The sequence below is a fragment of the Pieris napi genome, chromosome 9 (genome assembly GCF_905475465.1).
Source record: "Pieris napi chromosome 9, ilPieNapi1.2, whole genome shotgun sequence".
Classification (NCBI taxonomy): Eukaryota; Metazoa; Arthropoda; class Insecta; order Lepidoptera; family Pieridae; genus Pieris; species Pieris napi.
The window spans coordinates 1,719,523-1,738,898 of record NC_062242.1 but is presented as its reverse complement, the minus strand read 5'-3'; the positions used below and the strand labels follow the sequence as shown (position 1 = coordinate 1,738,898).

General features: G+C 32.8%; 1 protein-coding gene across 7 annotated transcripts; it reads left to right on the top strand.

The window, feature by feature from the left end:
* Nucleotides 1-785: 785 nt before the first annotated feature.
* LOC125052315 (protein Son) lies at nucleotides 786-18,508 on the top strand. 7 transcript variants are annotated; one of them, XM_047653075.1, is made up of 15 exons: nucleotides 786-1,766; nucleotides 2,043-2,132; nucleotides 3,399-3,620; nucleotides 5,076-5,230; nucleotides 5,765-5,937; nucleotides 6,409-6,555; nucleotides 6,771-6,835; nucleotides 7,235-7,311; nucleotides 8,225-8,292; nucleotides 9,581-9,661; nucleotides 10,509-10,631; nucleotides 14,325-14,516; nucleotides 15,490-15,657; nucleotides 16,433-16,534; nucleotides 17,953-18,508. In XM_047653075.1, exons 1-15 carry the CDS (start codon nucleotides 937-939, stop codon nucleotides 17,974-17,976), a joined length of 2,517 nt encoding a protein of 838 aa, XP_047509031.1. In that variant the 5' UTR covers nucleotides 786-936; the 3' UTR covers nucleotides 17,977-18,508. The 7 variants fall into 7 exon arrangements, with proteins under 7 accessions (XP_047509031.1, XP_047509036.1, XP_047509035.1 ...); XM_047653078.1 differs by having other exon boundaries at nucleotides 787-1,766; nucleotides 14,325-14,492; XM_047653073.1 differs by having other exon boundaries at nucleotides 787-1,766; nucleotides 16,433-16,529.
* Nucleotides 18,509-19,376: the final 868 nt, after the last annotated feature.

Sequence of the window (19,376 nt, the reverse complement as noted above, 5' to 3'; positions counted from 1 at the left end):
ATATGACTTCTGTAAGTCAAACACTGTTATACTCTGAATATTACCATTACTGAAAATCGCTCACGTAGTAACCTTATTAGTAAAAAATGCCGTTATCCTGGATACTGGTTTCAAACAATGAACGGGGTTTTAACCAAAACGGTCAATGAAGGCCAAAAATTTATAAATTTTAACAAATTTGACCCATTTGAGGGCAATAAAAAATAAAATCCTACGTATTTTTTATGTTTTACCTACAAAAAGGAATATCTAAATATTTACTTACTCAATTGACCTAATACAAATTAAAAAATATTTCAATACCACGAACAATATATCGACTTAACTTTAATTACTTTTTTTTATTTAGTAGCTGGCATAACTGCCTACTAATTCCAGGTTTAGTAAACCTTTTTAATAAAATAAAATGTCATCTTAACTTGTGCGGTTTTACTGTAGGTGATGAAAAGGGACTTAATTATCCCTCGCCGTTAAATCACGTTCACTAACAAATAAAATGTATGTATAGACTCAGATGTTCAGACTCGTATTGAAATTGAAAAATGTGCCTGGCCAAAAATGTTTGCCATCTCTTACATGTCAAAAAATGATAGCTGTCAGAATTCTACGGATTTTTTTCTCTTTATGGTTCTGGCACGGTTGGTGTATTAGCCAATATTACGGAATTAAAAATCGTAGTATATACGCTTTATATATTTTTCTCTGTCAATTGTCAATGTTGACATTTGACAATTGATTGTCATCTGTTTTGGCATAGAGAAATGTGATGTTTGAGTTTGAGTTGACTAAAGTCAGTTTCAATATGGCGGAAAAGCTAAACACATTGTCTTCTAATATATATTGTTTTTAACTTTAGTTATATCGGCGTAAATAAAGTTGCTATGAATAATGTGTAAATTGTGATGTTGCCTTGTTTCTTTGTGTAAAATTGTAACCATGACATCATTAATAGATAAAATTGAGCAATTAATTAAAAGGGAAAAAACAACACCTGATCGCAAAAAAGATGATACCAAAAAATCTTCGAATGAAATACTCTCCGAACTATTTAGTGCTTTTAATGCAGATCCACCGAAGTTAGAAAATATAACGTCTAAGAAATCAAAGAAAAGCAAGAAGAAACACAAGAAAGAAAAGAAAAAACGCAGCCGAAGTTCGAGTAGTAGTGATTCCGATGGCGATTACTCTCGCAAACATAAAAAGCGGAAAAAAAGTAAATCAAAAAAGAGCAGAGTAGCTCGCACCCCACCAGTTCATCGCATTAAGGAGCCAGTTAAGGTAAAGTCTGAAAGTGATACAAAAAAAAAATCTGAACCCATTGTTAAACGTGAACCTCAAATTAAAGAAGAGTATAGAATAAAGCGCGAAGAAAGGACTAAAGTTATAAAAAAAAGTGCGAGTGTTGAGCGTAGCTTATCACCACCACTTGAAGCACTTGATGCAAGCCTTATTCCTATGCCAGAATATCCAAAAGATGAAAAACTTGATTCTAGCGATTTGCGTCATAAGCTTGAGAAAAAAAGTGATTCGGAAAATGACAAAGCCAAAGGTAAAATTCAAATTAAGAATTTGAAATTCAGTGCTGTCTTTGAAGAGACAGTTAAGAAAGCTGAAGAAGAGGCTAGGAAAAAAGCTGAGAAAGTAGAGGATGGAGAGTATACAGATACGTCCAGTAGCTCAGAGAAAGATGAAGACTCCAATTCACAATTCCCTAAGTCATCAGACCCAGGTGGAATGTTAAAAAAAGCAGCAGAGGATATAAAAGTGTAAGTTGATTATTTCAATGTTTTCCATACTTTAAAGGTGAGCTTGTGGTAATCTACTGTGGTAGTATTAAAAAAAAACAGATTTTATTAAGTGATCAATTTGAAATTAGGTCCATCCAGGAAATTTTATTTTGTTATTACATATATGTTTTATAAAAAATATATAATGAGTGTTTTGTATGTTAAGTGACCATAATGATGGTATATTGCTGAAGTGACTTAAAAGCTATAGAGATGTGTAATAACTAATGTTAACAAATTAATTACAAATTTCAGTCCTGATGCAGATGAAAAGTTATCAAAGAAAAATAAAAGTGATAGCTCACATAAGTTATCTAAAAGAGACAGGAGTAAATCCAAAGGAAGGTATGTAATTCTTCTGCAATAAAAATCTGTTATAACGACATTGAAGGGACTATTTATATTTGGTTGTAACAGCCGATGACGTTGGTCAATATAATTGGTATGTTGTTCTAAACAAAGTCGTTGTAAACGGTTTTGACTGTACTCTCAAAATGTATTTGAAGGTTTATGTACAAATCTAGATAAAGTTCTTGTTACTTAACTTTACACATTAAGTAGATTAAGTTAATTGAAGTGTAAAAAGATGTATTCTTCACTTGCTCTATGATATGGTTTTTATTTTACAACCCATTATATTTTTTAAGATAACAATAACACTAAGTATAATTTGTAATTTATATAACTGTTGTACACAGTAGTATCAACATAAATTACAATAATAACTATACTTAGGTACAAATATTATTCTATTAAATTAGAAATTCTCATATGTGACATGATGATAGATGTGTGGTGGGTTATACCCAGATAGCCAATTTTAAATAAAAACTAAATATGTATGTGTTATTTAGGTGTTTACATTATTACTCAGTTATCTCCTATTTTCTTGGTATTTGATTGGCCCATGGCCTATGGTGACAAAATACAGATTAGTATTTTATTTAAAACATATTATGCAAGTTATGTAACCTAACATTACTTATGTTACGTATATATATTTTACTTAATAATTAGAAGCGCAAACTAAATGTTAGCACACATGAAGCCAAAATGAGTTCTTTAGTTTTTCCCACACTCATAAATTGTAATAACATTCTTGTTTCCGATAATAATTTCTGACAAGGTTGACTCCACCTGTATTGAAGTGGCCCTTAGATTTAACAACCCTTAAAAAAGCTAAGTCAGTTATTCATTCGCGACCCCACTACCAATAATTATATGTTAATTATGAGCTCATATTTTAGATGATTAAAGCTAGTTGACATCCAGCTTAATAAAAAAAGGTTTTCATTTACCATATGTTTGAACACACTACAACAACAGTCAACCAAACTTAACTTGCATTATCATATAATATATAGTATTATTGTTTTTAAGGTTTAGGTTTTATGAAAAGGGAGTTTACAAAAAAAAATATAATTGCATAAGAGATTTTGATTTTTTACTGTGATAAATTTTATTTAAATGATTATGAAATGAAATTATAAATTATTTAGCATTTTAGTAATGATTTAGTTAAAGTTATTAAAAGCTTGTCACTTCACTGAAACTAAATAAACTAGTTGTTAAGATATTGTCATTTAAAATATATGTCATAAATGCTTTCAGGTCCGAAAGTAAGAAACGCTCACGGTCTCGTTCACCATCTCGCCGGCATAGACATAGATCAAGCTCAAGATCTAGACGAAGAAGCCACTCCAAGAGTTCCAGGAGACGAAGATCTGAATCTAAGTCTAGATGGAAGACCAGGTCGAGAAGCAGACATAGGTCCACATCAAGAAGTCGGCACTATCCTAGACATCCATCCCCTCGGCATAGAAGTAGTAGAAGGTATGAATTACAGTTTGAGTAAAAGTTTTTCTTCTATTAGTTAAAAAACTAAAAAAGAAAGTGAGTTAATTCCTTGATGGAACATGTCTTTGAACCTCAGCCTGGATACGTGTTACAATTCTATATTCAATTCTTTTCAATCCGAAAACCCCTTCTTCCTCAAAAATCACTTCAAATTCTTAGGTCCTTCTTACGCTCTTCTAATAGATGTTTATTGGAAATTCCATCCCACACTTCATCCTTCTTAGGCAATTCATTTACGATATCCGCCATTAAGTTGTGGAATACGCTGCCCGACTCCGTACGATTGGCTACCTCTCTGTCATCTTTTAAAACTCTTCTGTATAATCATCTCTTAACCTTATCCTATCCTCATCAATCGTGACTTGTATAATTCTTATGTTTCCTTTTATATCACTATTCGCTGTTCATGAATTTGTAAGATTAGCTTTTAAGTTTTTAGCCTGTTATTAATATTTTTTTGTTGTATTACTTTAGATTAAGGTTCTATATAGAACCTTAATCTAAAGTATATATTATATATTGTATATATATATATATTTTTTATATAACATTTGGTTCTGCACTTCTCTCTCGCACGCATCATGTTTCTTTTTTTAGTTTTTCTCTTAACTAGGGTCGCCTGGAAGAGATCGCTTATTAGCGATAAGGCCGCCCGTTGCATCCCTTATAATTTTTATGTATTGTTTCTTTTATTTGCAACGAAGTGAAAATAAATAAATACATGTTGTTCAAACATCTTTAAGTTAAATCAAGATAAATTTAATAATAATACTTTTAATATATAGTTAATTTAGAAGGCTGAAGTTGAACTTATTTTTGTCTTACATAGAAAAATGAAATCTATGTCCCATTGATGCATAACTTATTATAGGAGAATTTGTCTATGACTACATTAGCAATGGGTAATTATTTTAAATATGTCTCTTTTTTTTTTGACGTGACATCGTCTAATGTTAATAAATGAACGCCGTGTGCACGCACGAAAAAGTATGACTCATTGTACACTTGCGCCGCATCTATCTCTCTTCCACTCGATTGGCCAATGCGTCCGAGGATGCACTCATTCTTTGTATCCATACAAAATAGTGATAATTTAATAGAAATTATTCAATTTTATTCATAAAATTATGTAATCATTTCATCAATGTTTTGTTATAGCGGTATCAGTTATCACGTTAAACTATCGTCCTTAAACCGACTTTACAGACAACCATTTTTTATTAATTTTGTAGTTGGCCACTAACTGTACTAATATATAAATTAGTTAACAATTTATAGTACATACAAAAATGGATTTTTATTCTGTTTATATGTAGTATGTAGTATGAATTTTTAAATGATATCTTTGCGTTTATTTTGAATGCACAGACCTATTTATGTATTGCATCAAAATTTCCTACTGAAACTATGTGAAAGTGATAAATCTTTTAGCGGTGTGAAGTTAGCGGACAGTGAGAAGAAACGCCTGCTGGAAGTGGCAAGGCGTAATGCCATCAATATGCTCAAGAATGGTGCAGTCCCAGCTGGGGCAGCTGCTCTTCCGCCACACACAAGAAATCAGGTCATGGCTGCTATACAGTCTGGAGGTAATTACGTTTTGAATCGCATTTAAAATGTATTTTTCAAATTGTTTCCTGCCTGCCTTTCAATTTAGATACTAGAACATTTAAACACGTTTCTATTTCAATCTTCTTTCAGTATCTGCATGCCCTTTTTTGACAAAGGCCTCCTCCAAATCCCATCATTCCTCTAAGCATTGTGCCACTTTCTGCCATGTACCACCTACTGGCTCTTTAATTAGTATATCCATATGAAAAAATTATCATGAAATCTGAGTGTATAGAGTAGCGTTGGCCTAGTGGTATGCGACTCTCATCCCTGTGCACGTTGGTTCGATCCCCGGTCATGCACTAATGGAGTTTCTTTTTATGTGCGCATTTAACATTCGCTCGTACGGTGAAAGAAAACATCGTGAGGAAACCGTCTTGTATTAGGCCCATAAGTCGATGTGTGTCATGCAGAGAAGGCTGATCACCTACTTGCCTATTACATTATGATCATCAAACAGATACAGAAATCTGAGGCCCAGACCTAATATTATCTATTATTATTGAATGTAGGTAAATCGGTGGACGAATTGACGGATTTCTGCAAGCATCTATCGAAAAAGGAGGCTCTTGGTGAATTATCGTCTGTATCGTCCAACGAGGGCGACAGCGACAACGAGGACACTATTGCATTCCACCATCCATTTCTTGTTAAGGAGAAAGCGCCCATTGTTATGAATATAAGGGTGAGTTTCATCATCAGACGTCGAGGCAGAATACGAAATACCAGCCGTATCACCTCGACGTCCGTCGTTCCACAACTGAGCGTTTTCTAAAGCAGTTTTTGCCGCGCATCACTATGCGGAACCAGCTGCTTACTGAAGTATTTTCGAACCAATTCGATTTAGGGTCCTTCACGAAAAGTACTACTACACTAATTCTTAAAAGCCGGCAACGCACTAACGAGCCCTGTGGCAAAGTGATTGTCTATGGGCGGCGGTATCACTTCACATCAGGTGAGCCTTCAGCCCGTTTGCTACATTTTTTTTTAATATTGAATATTCAATTCGATATTTTTAGTTTCCGAGAAATTGTGAATATATACATACATACTTTTACAAAATTTTATATAATTGTGCTTTAATTTCAAATCCAGATAACCTCTTTCTTTGAAGTAGGTTTAAATGGATTTAAATTTAAAAAAAAAATAATTCCAGGGTGGAGCGCCCCTCCCATTAAAGTCGAGTACATTACCCATAGCCAACAAGGACGAACTAAGGCTTCAGTTTCCGGTCTCTTCCGGAAGTCAGCATCGGGAGAAAGCCTCTGAATGGGTTCCTGTTTCGCCTAAAAAGGATAATATGGTATGCAAATTAAATATAAATGTGATGACACTATCAATATTTTGTTAATTTTCTCACCTTTAGTTGGTGTTTCCTTTTTTTTTCCATTCTAGAGTCGCCCGGATGAAATCGCTTGCTAGCGATAAGGTCTTTGCCTAATAACTTATGTAACCTGTTTCTATATATCTATATATTTGTTCATATTACTAAAAATAATAATATGTAATATTTTTCAGCAAATTGCGAAGCTGAATTCTAAACCGGAAAAACTTCAATTGGGATTCGATCCTATTAACAATAAGTGAGTATTTTATGTTTTTTTATATTATATCGTCACTGTAGAATGATAACCTCGTATGTCAAAAAAAAAATGTTTGTTCTTAGACTTTTATGTCATTTAAATGAATGAAGTAAGGACTTATTTATGTTATTAATAAATAAGTCCTTTTTACCATCTAAAAGTATGGACAAAATAATAATATTTTAATTCACCTTCGAACATTTCGTCGAACATTGACGAAATGATTTTTTTTTTTTGATTTGATGATATTGGTTCATGTTCTGAGTAAAGTAGTAGCTAAGTAGGACTCTCCTGTATGTCAAGTTAGAAGTTTACATGTTGTATTGTCAGTTGAAGTTTTATGAAGTACTTCGTATTTTTTTCTATTTGCGCGTAATTAAAATGGTATATTGTTCTTAGAAAAGACGAACCCCTGGCAGTACCGGCTCCATCGACGACACCTCCGGCCTATATGAAGAGTTTTACTACGGGAAGTCGTATGTATCGGAAATTTTATTATACATGAATCTATACTAATATTATAAAGAGGAAACATTTGTTATGTATGTTTGTAATGTTTTCACACTAAAACTACTCAATCTTCACTGACTGACATAGGCTATATGACATTAAATAGGAATCCCTAATAAAAATGCAATAATATAACCCCATAGTGTGAAAATAAAAAAACGACGGTTTGCACTTCAGGAGTACCGGCAGAAGTGAATACAGTACAGTGTACTTGAATAATAACGTTGTGCATTTTTGATATTTTGGAATGGTTATGGAATAATTTTGCATGAATTGCTTTAATTATCAGTATAAAAGTACTATCATTTATGTGTAGACTACAATATTTATTTATTGCGCTATCGTACACAAACATGGCAATTTATATTACATTAAAAACGCCGCGCCAGCTGTCTACTCTCCATGCGTCTTACGAATTTTCGATCAGGTCACGTGTCCTGACGCGAGTTTTTTTTACTCATTCCAATAAAAGTGTACAACGCCGCTAAAGAAGTTTTCACTTCAAAAATTACCCATAAAAAATCTTTCATCTCGGGGAAACTATGGATGATAGAGCAAAATGTTGTACAGTATTATAGAACGTACATATTAATATCTACAAAGATAATGTTTTACCCATAGGCAATTACGCGCGGAACTCCAAAATATGAAATTGTTTTGCTCCCACAAAACAAATCTACGTCAAATGTTGTGTATGGGCAAGTTCTTCAATTAAATCTCTTTTTTAATATAAAAGGAGAAATATTTCACACAAATATTGGACGCAGATGAAAGTCTTGCGTTCTCTTTTCCTTTCAGCGGAAACAGGATTCGATAATTTCTATTATATTTAAAATCGCATTTACTAAATATAAATTGTCGGAAATATTGTTTTTACAGATTTGACCTCAGTTCCGGCTTTGATGCCTCCCGGACCTCAAGTAATGCCCGCAGATCATCCAGCTGTGGTCAGTGTTTTTTTTTATTATACATTTATTACTTATATTTCGTATATTAATGCGAAGTATGTGTCAAACTAACTTAGTTATGCACTTATCCCTAGTATTTATTTCGACTTACTGGTTGCCTGGAAGATATAGCTTGTTTGCGATAAGGCCGCCAGTAGTTTCTCAAAAAAATTATGTTACTGGTTTTTATTTATGTTGAAATTTCAATAAATAAATAAAAAAACTATTAAGAAACAATAACGGGAGAATAAAAAAAGTATGAACTAGCTGAACGGGCAAACTATGTTTTAATATATAACGATAATATCGCAATTGAAAAATGGAGGTTTGTAACAAATATATATATATTTTGGCAAATAAAAAATAATTCGGACAGACTGGAAATCGAACCCAGATTGTTTGGTTACGCGCCAAGAGCTAAACAATCCAGGACGCTACCCAAACGCGTACAAAAAATACATTCAAATCGGTCCAGCCGTTTAAGAGGAGTTCAGTGACATACAGACGTACAGTAGTATATATAAATAAATAAAGATGTATTTTTTAATACCAAACCATAAAAAAAAACTTACTCTGTTAATTTATCCTGTTTATTTTGTCAATAGAGTAATATGTGTATGTCTTAATGTAAAAATCCCTATACTACACAGAATGGGAATATTTTTTAATTTTAGGAAAATTTTGATTTGGACATATGTATTTTAATTTTGCATTAAAAAATACATATAACCCTACATTTTTAAGCTTTTTTGTTAATAAATATTATAAACAAAAAAGTATATTAAGGAATTAAATAAAGGTATATTATTATCTTTATTTAATTCCATAAAAAAAAACAAATATACCACGGCACAAGACATCAATAAAATGTTGTATTTATTTTTATGATTCCACAATTTTATTTTTTTTGCAATCGCCAGCCATCTTTTCCCCAGATATTATCAAATTATCTTAATATGTAAAGAAAAACGCTTTTTACCGGATTAAAGTTATGTATTATTATAAATTCACGGTGACCGTGACCACGCACGCTGTAAAGCACGCGAAACGTCGGATAAATTTAAATGCCAAATAGTTGTAAATTTAAATAATACATAACTTTAATCCGGTAAAAAGCGTTTTTCTTTAAATGTTATGAGTTATGTTAATCAAAGACAATACTATATCTTAATATGGTAAAACATAGTTTGCCGAGTTAAACAGAAATGTTGTTGTTTGTTAGAGAAATTGAATATTAATAAAAATGAATAAAATAATTAATAAATAATATTTAATTATTCTCTTTTAGGACATGGCCGCCATCGTTACTCAAAAGCTGTCTTTGCTTCGCAAGGAACAAGAAGAAATTGAATTATCTACAACTAGTGGTGTAAGTATATTTTTTATATCTGCGTGCTCCTGAGGTCCTGCGTTCGAATCACGGCGCACCAATGGGATCTTCCTATTGTGCGATTGACATGTCTCAAACACAAAAATTATTTTGAAAAGTATAAAATAAAAAGCTATATTTGTTTAAACTATTACAAATTTTAACTGTATTTCTTTTTTTTTATGTTAACAAGCTGTTACGTCATATATTTATACTGACTTATTTAATACTTGTTTAAACTTATATTGCACTAGCCGTTTCGCGCCCGCTTTGCTGGACGAATTAAAATAAATTTTATGTTTCATTATTTTATTTTATTTCATATTTTTATTATTCTTCTTTTTAACTTCCCGCTAAGAAAATTGAAATATTTCGAAAATCGAGTTTTTAACAGAAGTTGACGTTTTGCGGTTCTAGGAAGCCTCTTTTGTTTTTATTAGCGGGAAAAATTTTCATAAAAGTAAAACAGAAATAAAAAAATGAAGGAACGTTGGAATTAAAAAAATAAACCATCTAGGAAAAATTTCGCATCGAATGGTGGTAGTTTCATGTCGATACGATCAGTGGTTTAAGTGTGAAAGAGCCTCAAACGAACACCATTTTCTTTTTATATATATAGATTATTGAACTAGGGGAACGTTCAAGTATTACGTAACGAATTTGGAGGGGGGGGGGGGGGCTCTTTTTGTAAATGATATTATTTTCGACTTTCCAGTACTTAACTCTCCACATACTTGAACGCTCTCTAGCTTTGTTTAATATCCGAATGGAAATGAAAGTACCTGGGCTGCAGCTGATCTACAGCTTACAAGAACTCTTTCTGAATGCCAATGTTTTTAACTTCCAGTTCGGTTGGTCAGCTAGTTCTCTGCCGTCAACGAATTCTCTCGGTCAGTTTACGGGGTCGACAGGAGCAAACATACTCACGCCGAGGGAACTCGCTTCGGGCAGTCAGGCTTGGGCTAAGAAGGTAACAGACACAAATTACACATATGTTTTACTCGCACAATACACATTATATTCGAAACAAATTAATGGCTTTTTCGAAATCATTTAGTGTTTTTTAATTATAAAAGATCGGGTTAAAAGTCATAACTTTAAAAAGGATAGATGACAATAGATAAACAAATATGCATAGAATATAGAATGAAGTTAATAAATACAATAAAAAACTTCCTAAATTTTAATTAGATTTTGAAAATTATTTTTGTGATGACAATGAGAGCAATTTAACCAAATTACCGTTCCAAGGTGCAAAAAAAAAAAATATGTTGGTTGATGTTTGACAGTTGACACTTTGTTCGTGTCATAAATTTATTTATACTGTTAAAGTCCGTGCCACAAAAGAAGTCCCGTAGACGCGGCTTACAGGGTAACAAAAGCTTTACACGAAATTAGGAATTGCGTTCTTTAGTAAAGCGAGGGTGATAAAAAATAATATATAAATCAATAATTGTAAGATAACTTAATAATTCAAAAAAAGTAAGGAATACCCCAAAATAAATGTACATCCTTAAAAAAACCCTGTACATCTTGATTCCCCCTAAATTTGGGAGAGGGGAACCCCCAAGATGGCATCACTAAACAACATGGCCGACTTGTCAAAGTTAGTTCATTTTTCACGATTCTTTGACATCTTTGGTGGCTGGGACTCTAACATGGAAACGTGTTCTACAAGTATAGTTAAAAACTATGATACGAGATTTTTTATCCGAAAGAAAATTGTCAGTGACAAATGACAGATAAAGGTTGAATCGTAGTTATACTAGACATACACTACACAGTAAACAGATGATTTGAATTTTTGATTTGATTTCTCAAAACTTGCATGGTACAAGTATTTTTTTCTGCAAAACCTGGGTGATTTTTCTATCACAAAATATGTCTGTTTAGACGTATCTTGTGATAAATCAAAGTGTGCCGTTTAAGAAAACCAGAACCCGTGAACCTAAGACCTAATCTTTAATTGTTTTATATCTAATTTATTTAAACAATATCGCTATGTTAAACACAATTTAAAGCTATTTCCTTGCTAGTTTTTTCGATAAAATTTCAGACAGTAGATATATATAATTATATATAAATCACTTTTTGTCTTAATTCAAAAAAGCACATAGGGACCCCTTAGTCAACACCTCTTCGCTACAATTATTCCTTAAGGTTTTCTGTATCTACCAATTAGTCTAGTAAAAGATATTTTGGGTTATGGTTTCCTTAAACGCATGCTACCTCACCGACTTTTCTTTCAGCTGGCGTCTTGGCGGGCCTCGTGGTCGGGAGTTATAATACGAGCTATTATATCGCCCGACCCTTTGTTTATGTGTCTTGGTTACAATTACATACAAAATTAACCTATCTTAAACAGAAACCTCAAATCCTGTAAAAAATTATGAGATTTTAAAATCATTTCAGCAGTTTTGGATATTTGGTCCTACCAATAAAATTACAACTATATAGAGGAATATTTTGTTCAGTTCTTGAACGTGCACGTTAGTAACGTATACAGACACGTTCACAAACGATATACGTGAAAAATGATTTCATACGCTGACTAGTCAATATAAACTTTGAGATGTTAATGAAACTTTCAAAATAAATATGCAAAATATTTCTCCGCTAAAGCAAACTTCATTTCAAAACAGATTCAAGACGGAAAAAAATCACCATAAAATGCATATTTTTTTAGTGAATAAATACAATATTTAATCTATTTTCTATTGTGATAGCAATTGCATATATAGATTCACGTATCATATATCGAAATGAATGAGCATCACGTATTTGATAAGCGATAACTATCTGATTAAAATGATAAAACAAACCATGTTGCCATTATATTGTTCATGCATACAGCTTTTTTTATAGAATCATTCTTATGGAAATTGAAATTTTTCTAAGCCGTATGGAACAGAATTGGCAAACACATTTTAAGGGACCTCAAAAATATGGAAGTTATAACGATCTATTTAGGTTCACAAGCAAGTGCAAAACTAAGTCATATTGAGTTCTTTGATTTAAAGCAAGTATACCAGTCCAAGGTCCAAGTTTTATGAAAATCGGTTCTGTTTTTACGCATATTAGACCACAAGCCCATGAACAAAAAATACCTGTGAAATGACCCAACCTGAATTACGCTTAGAAGGCTGTTACCATATCTGAAAATAGTCTATGTATATATATGGGTATGTAGGGGTAGGGTTCCGACCCTTCGCTTTCGACCGCTCCGCTGGGAATATGTACGGCGTTTACGGGTAAAGTATCTGTATATGTGTCCAAAAGGAATCACACAAATGCCGTACAGTAATAAATGACCTATATTGCTTCTGCAACTGTCGTCGAATTAAAAATTTGCACCGACTTCCGGCACCATCACTTTTGTACGGCACTAGGTTTTTCGACATTTATTTTTAATCATCTATACACTTATAACAAAGCCGTACATTAATAATTAGTCGAAATTCCCCCATTGTACCTGAGAAAGTCCATTCACTCACGTACTCACATGTACCGCTCAGAAATGACGGCACAGTGCTCAGAGCTATTTTCAGATATAGTAACAGCCTTCTAAGCGTAATTCAGGTTGGGTCATTTCACTGGTATTTTTTGTTCATGGGCTTGTGGTCTATATTATTATAATACCTAGGTATATTATCCACAGATATTTGAAATTGGTTTAATTTTTCTAAATCCTATTAATAAAAGAAGTTTACGTTGTGATTGATCGTTTGTAAACGGTTCAACAAATGTTAGATATGATTGACAAATTAAAAAGCCTTACTCAAATCCTTTGGAATTTGAATGTTCTTGTAACCAAAACACAATGTTTCGTGTAACGTAAGAACTAGTTAGTTCAATCGTTACACTTAGGCAATGTGGTAACTCTTATGCCAATTGGCATATTAGATATCACATCGCAAACAAATATTCTGTTTTCCCCAATGTTGGTAATTTTTTCTTTTCTTGAAAGCTTAATTTTTCTTTAATCTATTAGGCCAATGTTCAGAGAGGTATTGTTATTCGTGCCAGTATGAAAATACAGTTTTTTTTCAAAGAAGATATTGTTTTGTTAATTGGAATCCAAAATTAATGCAAGAATTATTAAAAGCATTGTGTTCTGAATGCATCTTTTAAACCGACTTAAAAAGGACGGTTTACTGGTTTAGTTTTTAAAGGGGATTAATCTTAAACTTTAAAAAAAAAACAAGAGACACCCTGAGTAGTTTCTTTGCTATTCCTAACAATAGCGTCTCAGAATGTTGGCCAAGTGATTTAAGAATTTTTCGGCTTAAGGTCGATTCGGACCAATTTTATTTGTTTGGTCCGAGTCCACCTTTATGGGGAATTCATGAATATTTGTTGCAGCTTTTAAAAGATAAGGAGCGAGCACTGCCTTAGACGTCGACGTCGTCTTTGTTGTTGCGGTAGGTAAGTATTCAGAAGGAGATCAATTGCAATATATTTTTAATTATTCCCAAAAATATTGGCTACTTGCTTCAGTTTTCAGATCTATATTAAATTATAAACTTAATGGATTTATATAAATTTATGTTCACATTTCTCGTAACATTTATAATTGTAATATGTCTGAAAATTGAAAGCAAATCATTGAAATTTTGTCTAAAATTTTACAAATGAAATGGAAATTAATGAGTCAATTATTCAGGACCAACTCGTTCGAGCTGCCCCCGTCGAGGGGGGTATGGGGATGCACCTTCTCCAGAAGATGGGTTGGACTCCCGGCAAAGGCCTGGGTAAAGAGGAATCTGGGACGTTGCAGCCTCTTTTACTTGAGGTCAAGTTGGATACGAGAGGTTTACAGGCTAAAGAAGAGGTCAGTAGCCGATATTATAAAGGAGTAAGTCAAATTTTTGCGTTTTTTTGGCTTTGAGTTGGTAATTCTAGTGATGTCTGTGAATTTTGTCAAATTTGTGTTGTGTTTTGTTCTCAGTATTATGTATGTACGTCCTAATATTTGCGTGCAGATGCTAAGATTATTTTATATTATTGTTTTAATTTTACAAGTTAAGTGTGGTTAACGATAAGCATGGTGTCTGTACGGTTCCTGGGTAATCGGGGTGCTTATGTCTGGCTATGCTCTCGGGGCGTAACTCCAATGATTTAGTGAATTGCTGTGAATCGAATGAATGCAAAGTAAAAGTTGAGAGTGCCTGCGTCTGGCTTTACTTTTGGGGAGTAACTCCCGACTATTTAAGAAATCGCCACGCTTGGAAAACTAAGAAAGCCTGAGTGAGCAAAATGCCTTGGCTCGTACAGTGTCTTTACAATGTAACTTCCAATAGCGATACTGAGAGTGATCGGTGTCGTGGATGTTATGGAGTACGAGCGCAGTTCTTTACAATTTCTTTGGAAACAAAAAACTTGGCGATTTAAAAGAGTGGAGAAGAGTTTCATGACAGCTTTCCCGTTCTTAGCCCTTGATTTGAAAACTAGTAGGAAACTGAGACCTTAAATTTTTTTAATATCGTCAATATTCATGACTACACGACATAATTCATAAGTGAAAAATAAATTAAATTACATTAATTTAGTTTTGATTTGAAATATTGGAAGAAATATATAGTGGTTAGTAGTGTTTTGGCGACCATCTATATTTTTTAATGAATACCACATTATATAGGATCTTTAAATATTTATAATTAAAAAAATATTGGGTTCAAAGTTCCTTAAATATCTATATGAAGTTGGGACATTTATATACGTCTTCGAAACTAAAAAAGTTACAAAATTTCAACAAAAACCTTTACCAAAGTCTTCTTGGTAAAGAATTGGAAATCATAGAAAGATAAACTATTCCTTTTTTATTTCAGATGAAACAAAGTAGGATGGGTAGACGAGGCCCAGCGCCACTGATAGCGGGTGGAAAGCACCCGGTCTCTTTGCTCGGGGAATATTGTTCCAAGCACAAGTTGGGGCCTCCGGAATACAACCTCTGTTTTGAATGTGGTCCGGATCATAAGAAAAACTTCCTTTTTAGGGTAAGTTTGATTCTTCTTTATTCATTCAATGCTATTTAAATTTATAAAAGTGGTATTCTTTGCATTAAGTATAAGCAGAATTTATATACGAAATTAAGATGTAAGAAAGGGTACACAAACACGTGAATTACATTAATGGTCTCTGGCATAATGACCAGCGCTGTGGAACACGTCTGCTCCACAGCATAATGCTAAAGGCCAGTTACAACCACAACACACACACACACACTTAATCTGTTCCTTATAAGGAATAATATTTTTCAATAATTTTTGTTATTTTTCTTTTTCGATTATTAATTTGTTTGTTTCGTTAGTAATAAATGTGTCTATGTCTATTAAGAGTGTTGTGTGTTAAGAGTCGGTACGTAAAGAGAGCTGTCGTGGAATTTAAGGTCGCAGCAGTGCTAAATACCCTGTTACGTCACAATAGTTTAACTAATTGTCTTGATATCTATAATGAAATTTTAAGTACAAAATTTATGGCAAGAAATGAAATGAATGAATTACTCAAGTATATAAGATTTTCATCAAAATGCGTAATTTATTATTATGTATAACAATTATATACAATAATTCACAAATTTTGATGTCGAATGTGAGAGAGTGACGTGTCGATCGCGTGATTGGTAAATCAGTTGACGCGCTGCGCAAACTTTCCCCCACTCCCTTGTTTAATGTTCAAGATGTTTGCCGGTATCTGTACGACCTCCAATTGTTTAAAGAAAGAGTTTACTTACTAAAATAGGCCGTGATAAAAAAAGATTTGTTTTTGCAGGTAAAAGTAGCTGGGGTGGAATATCAACCAGCTATTGCGAGTGCGAATAAGAAACAAGCGAAAGCCGATGCGGCTCAACTAGCTTTACAGAAACTTGGTATCGTTACGTAACAATATATAATTTTTATGTGTAATCTTACTGGACTGATTTCGATGAAATTTGTAGCGGTGAAAAACCTATTTAGTACAATTTGGTGCAATAGTAATTCTTATATACGTTAACGTAAAATTGTAAACACCGTTAGATTGTAATCTATCTCGCCAGATTATAAACTGTCGAAAGATTGTGAACCTCAGCGTACTCCTTACAATTTAACGTATTATTATTTGGTAGATTGTACTACACTAACTTAGTTATCATTCAAACTTCTTTGGTCAATTACAGATTAATTTTACTTCCCAACAATTTCATATAACTACCGAATAATAATACGTTAATTTGTAAGCAGTTTGTTGAGGTTCACAATCTTTCGACAGTTTACAATCTCGCGAGATAGATAACAATCTAACGGTTTTTACAATTTTACGGTGACATATATAAAGCACCGCTTGTGTCAATTAAAAGTGACATTTGTGTATGGGCCGTTTTTCTAGGCTAAGTATATCGCAACTCAATCAAAAACAATAAACAAAACGAATATCTGTAGGATCTCTGATTCTATGATAATAGAGTCTAGACTTAGTGTGAAATTACTCCCGTTTGACGTAAGGGAGCTTTGATTTACCTAAGGAGTCTTTCAGGTTACAATATAGTCCAAGAGGACAATGCTAAAATTGTTGCCGATTTGAGATTTTATTTTAGACACTCGTTTGCCTTAGAATATGCCTTAGACATTTAACCTAGCCCATTTAGCCATTTAGGTTTTTGGCCAGAACGTGCCAACTAACTTATCGTAATTTCATAATTAATTGAGCGGGTCACATGATTTTTAGGCAATATTTACTTTTTTCTTGCCATAATCGTTCATCTCTTCACGACACATAGGGCCTACCATGACGTCTTAGCGCCGGTCCATTAGTTTATAATGAGCTAACATATAATACAATGGTCACGTGACTCAACGAAGACTAACAAAACCTCGTTCTGGGCGTGTCCTATTAAAAAAAGGGTGCGTGTACTTATGTACGCGCGTAAGAAGTTATACTTCTTTGGCATTATTAAAAATAGTTTTTGATAGCATGCAAATAATTAATTACAATTAAATAATCAAAGACTGGAAAAGGAGTGAATAAAGTTCAGTTAACATTTAAAAAATTAAATAAATAAATATTTATTATTATTCTCTTACTTTAAGTGTAACATAAATTCTATTATTATTCGAATGTTGTTTTTAAATTATGTCCAATGCCGTAGCATCTTCCGTGGGCAACTTCATTCTGTTAATTTTGTGTCACAGTGTGCGCGCATCGTAAAATTTCACTCTCATAAATTTTTCATAACGCGCCTAAAGAAGTATAACTTCAAAAATAATTACTTGTTTTAATATATCAACGGTAATATCGTATGACATCCATTCTAGGCCAGAGACAACATAACCGGTTAGCAGATGGCCAGTTGCAGGTCAGCGGGATTCACTTGGCAGATTTTGACAGTCATGGTGGGCCCCGAAGTTTATTAAAAAGTTGTTGATATGTAAAAATAGTTAGTCCCATGAAATCTGAAAGGTTTGGCTCTAATAGCTGGTGGCCCTTTTTCATAAAAAGTTTAATTATCTATTTTTTATGAAAACATAGTTCTTTCCCTTTTCCTTACATTGCGATCACAATTTCAGAAAAAGAGATGATTGACTAAAAAAATAGTGTTATTTGACTGATCAAGTGTGTTTTTGGTTTATGTAAAGCATTCTATTTTCTATAGAAAATACTTTTTTTACACATGTTTAGCAATATGAAATAAAAAACTCCAATTAAATTTTTGTAATTTTCTATATTCACAATGAATTGCCATGTCATTTAAGCATCCTGTAGTGTAAATATATTTGTAGCTTAAATCTTAATTAAAAATTAATTTTCCAGAAAGGTATTTGTATATTGTACTGATTGTTTGTTTTAAATAAAATTAATACAGCAATAAATACTATTCAATAAATCTTGTCGTTTTAATACTACCGATTGTCCTATATTTAGTACATACACTAATGCCAATATATGAATCCAACCACCAATTGACAAATGGGAGAGTACTTAAATATTTGCTGCAGACCAGTAGCACTAACAAACTTCAGCTCAAAAAATATGGGTTAATTGGTAAAGAAAGCTGGTAAACTAAGCTAAACAAACCCATACCCAAATTACAAAATTATCAATCTAAGCTATTATTATAAAGCTGAAGAGTTAGTTTGAACAGAGTTATCTGAGAAACTACTTAACCACCCATTTGTCCAGGTATACAGGTGTTTAGCACACTTGCCCTAATAGGAGCATAGCATCATCAAAGTTGAAGAATTTGTGAAGGTAAGGTAAATAATCTGAATTCTTGTTTCTGCTATTCATCTATGGTGTAACTAGCTGGTGCCTGCACTTCGTCTGCGCGGGGTTAAAATAATATTTGTACAAATGATGTAGTGTGAAATACATTTTATCTACTTTCAATACCAGAAGCAATAAAAATATATATTTTCATTTAGGAATCAATGTATTACTACCGAATGTGCAAAAGAAATAAATTATCAATTTTTATTGTAGTTATGGCTATAATGGCTTACACATAACATATAGATATATATAATGTGGCGGGCTTTTTTGTATGACTATTTAGGATAATCATTTCCATCATACATTACATACGTGTAACTGAAGTGGTTTTGGCAGGGCACACCAGAATAGCTCGCAGATGGTGGATTTTTTCCAACTTACTTGATATTTTGGACAATTCACACGATATCTTTATAAAATGTAGCCCGTGTTTATCTGATGTATAAGCTGTAATATTGTAAAGTCTCAT

Bases quoted from the DNA above. Each gene is read 5' to 3' on its own strand.
- LOC125052315 (XM_047653073.1), top strand. From the start codon at position 937: ATGACATCATTAATAGATAAAATTGAGCAATTAATTAAAAGGGAAAAA. The intron at 1,767-2,042 runs GTAAGTTGATTA...TACAAATTTCAG, and splicing joins GCAGCAGAGGATATAAAAGT to TCCTGATGCAGATGAAAAGT. The intron at 15,658-16,432 runs GTAAGTTTGATT...TTGTTTTTGCAG, and splicing joins AGAAAAACTTCCTTTTTAGG to GTAAAAGTAGCTGGGGTGGA.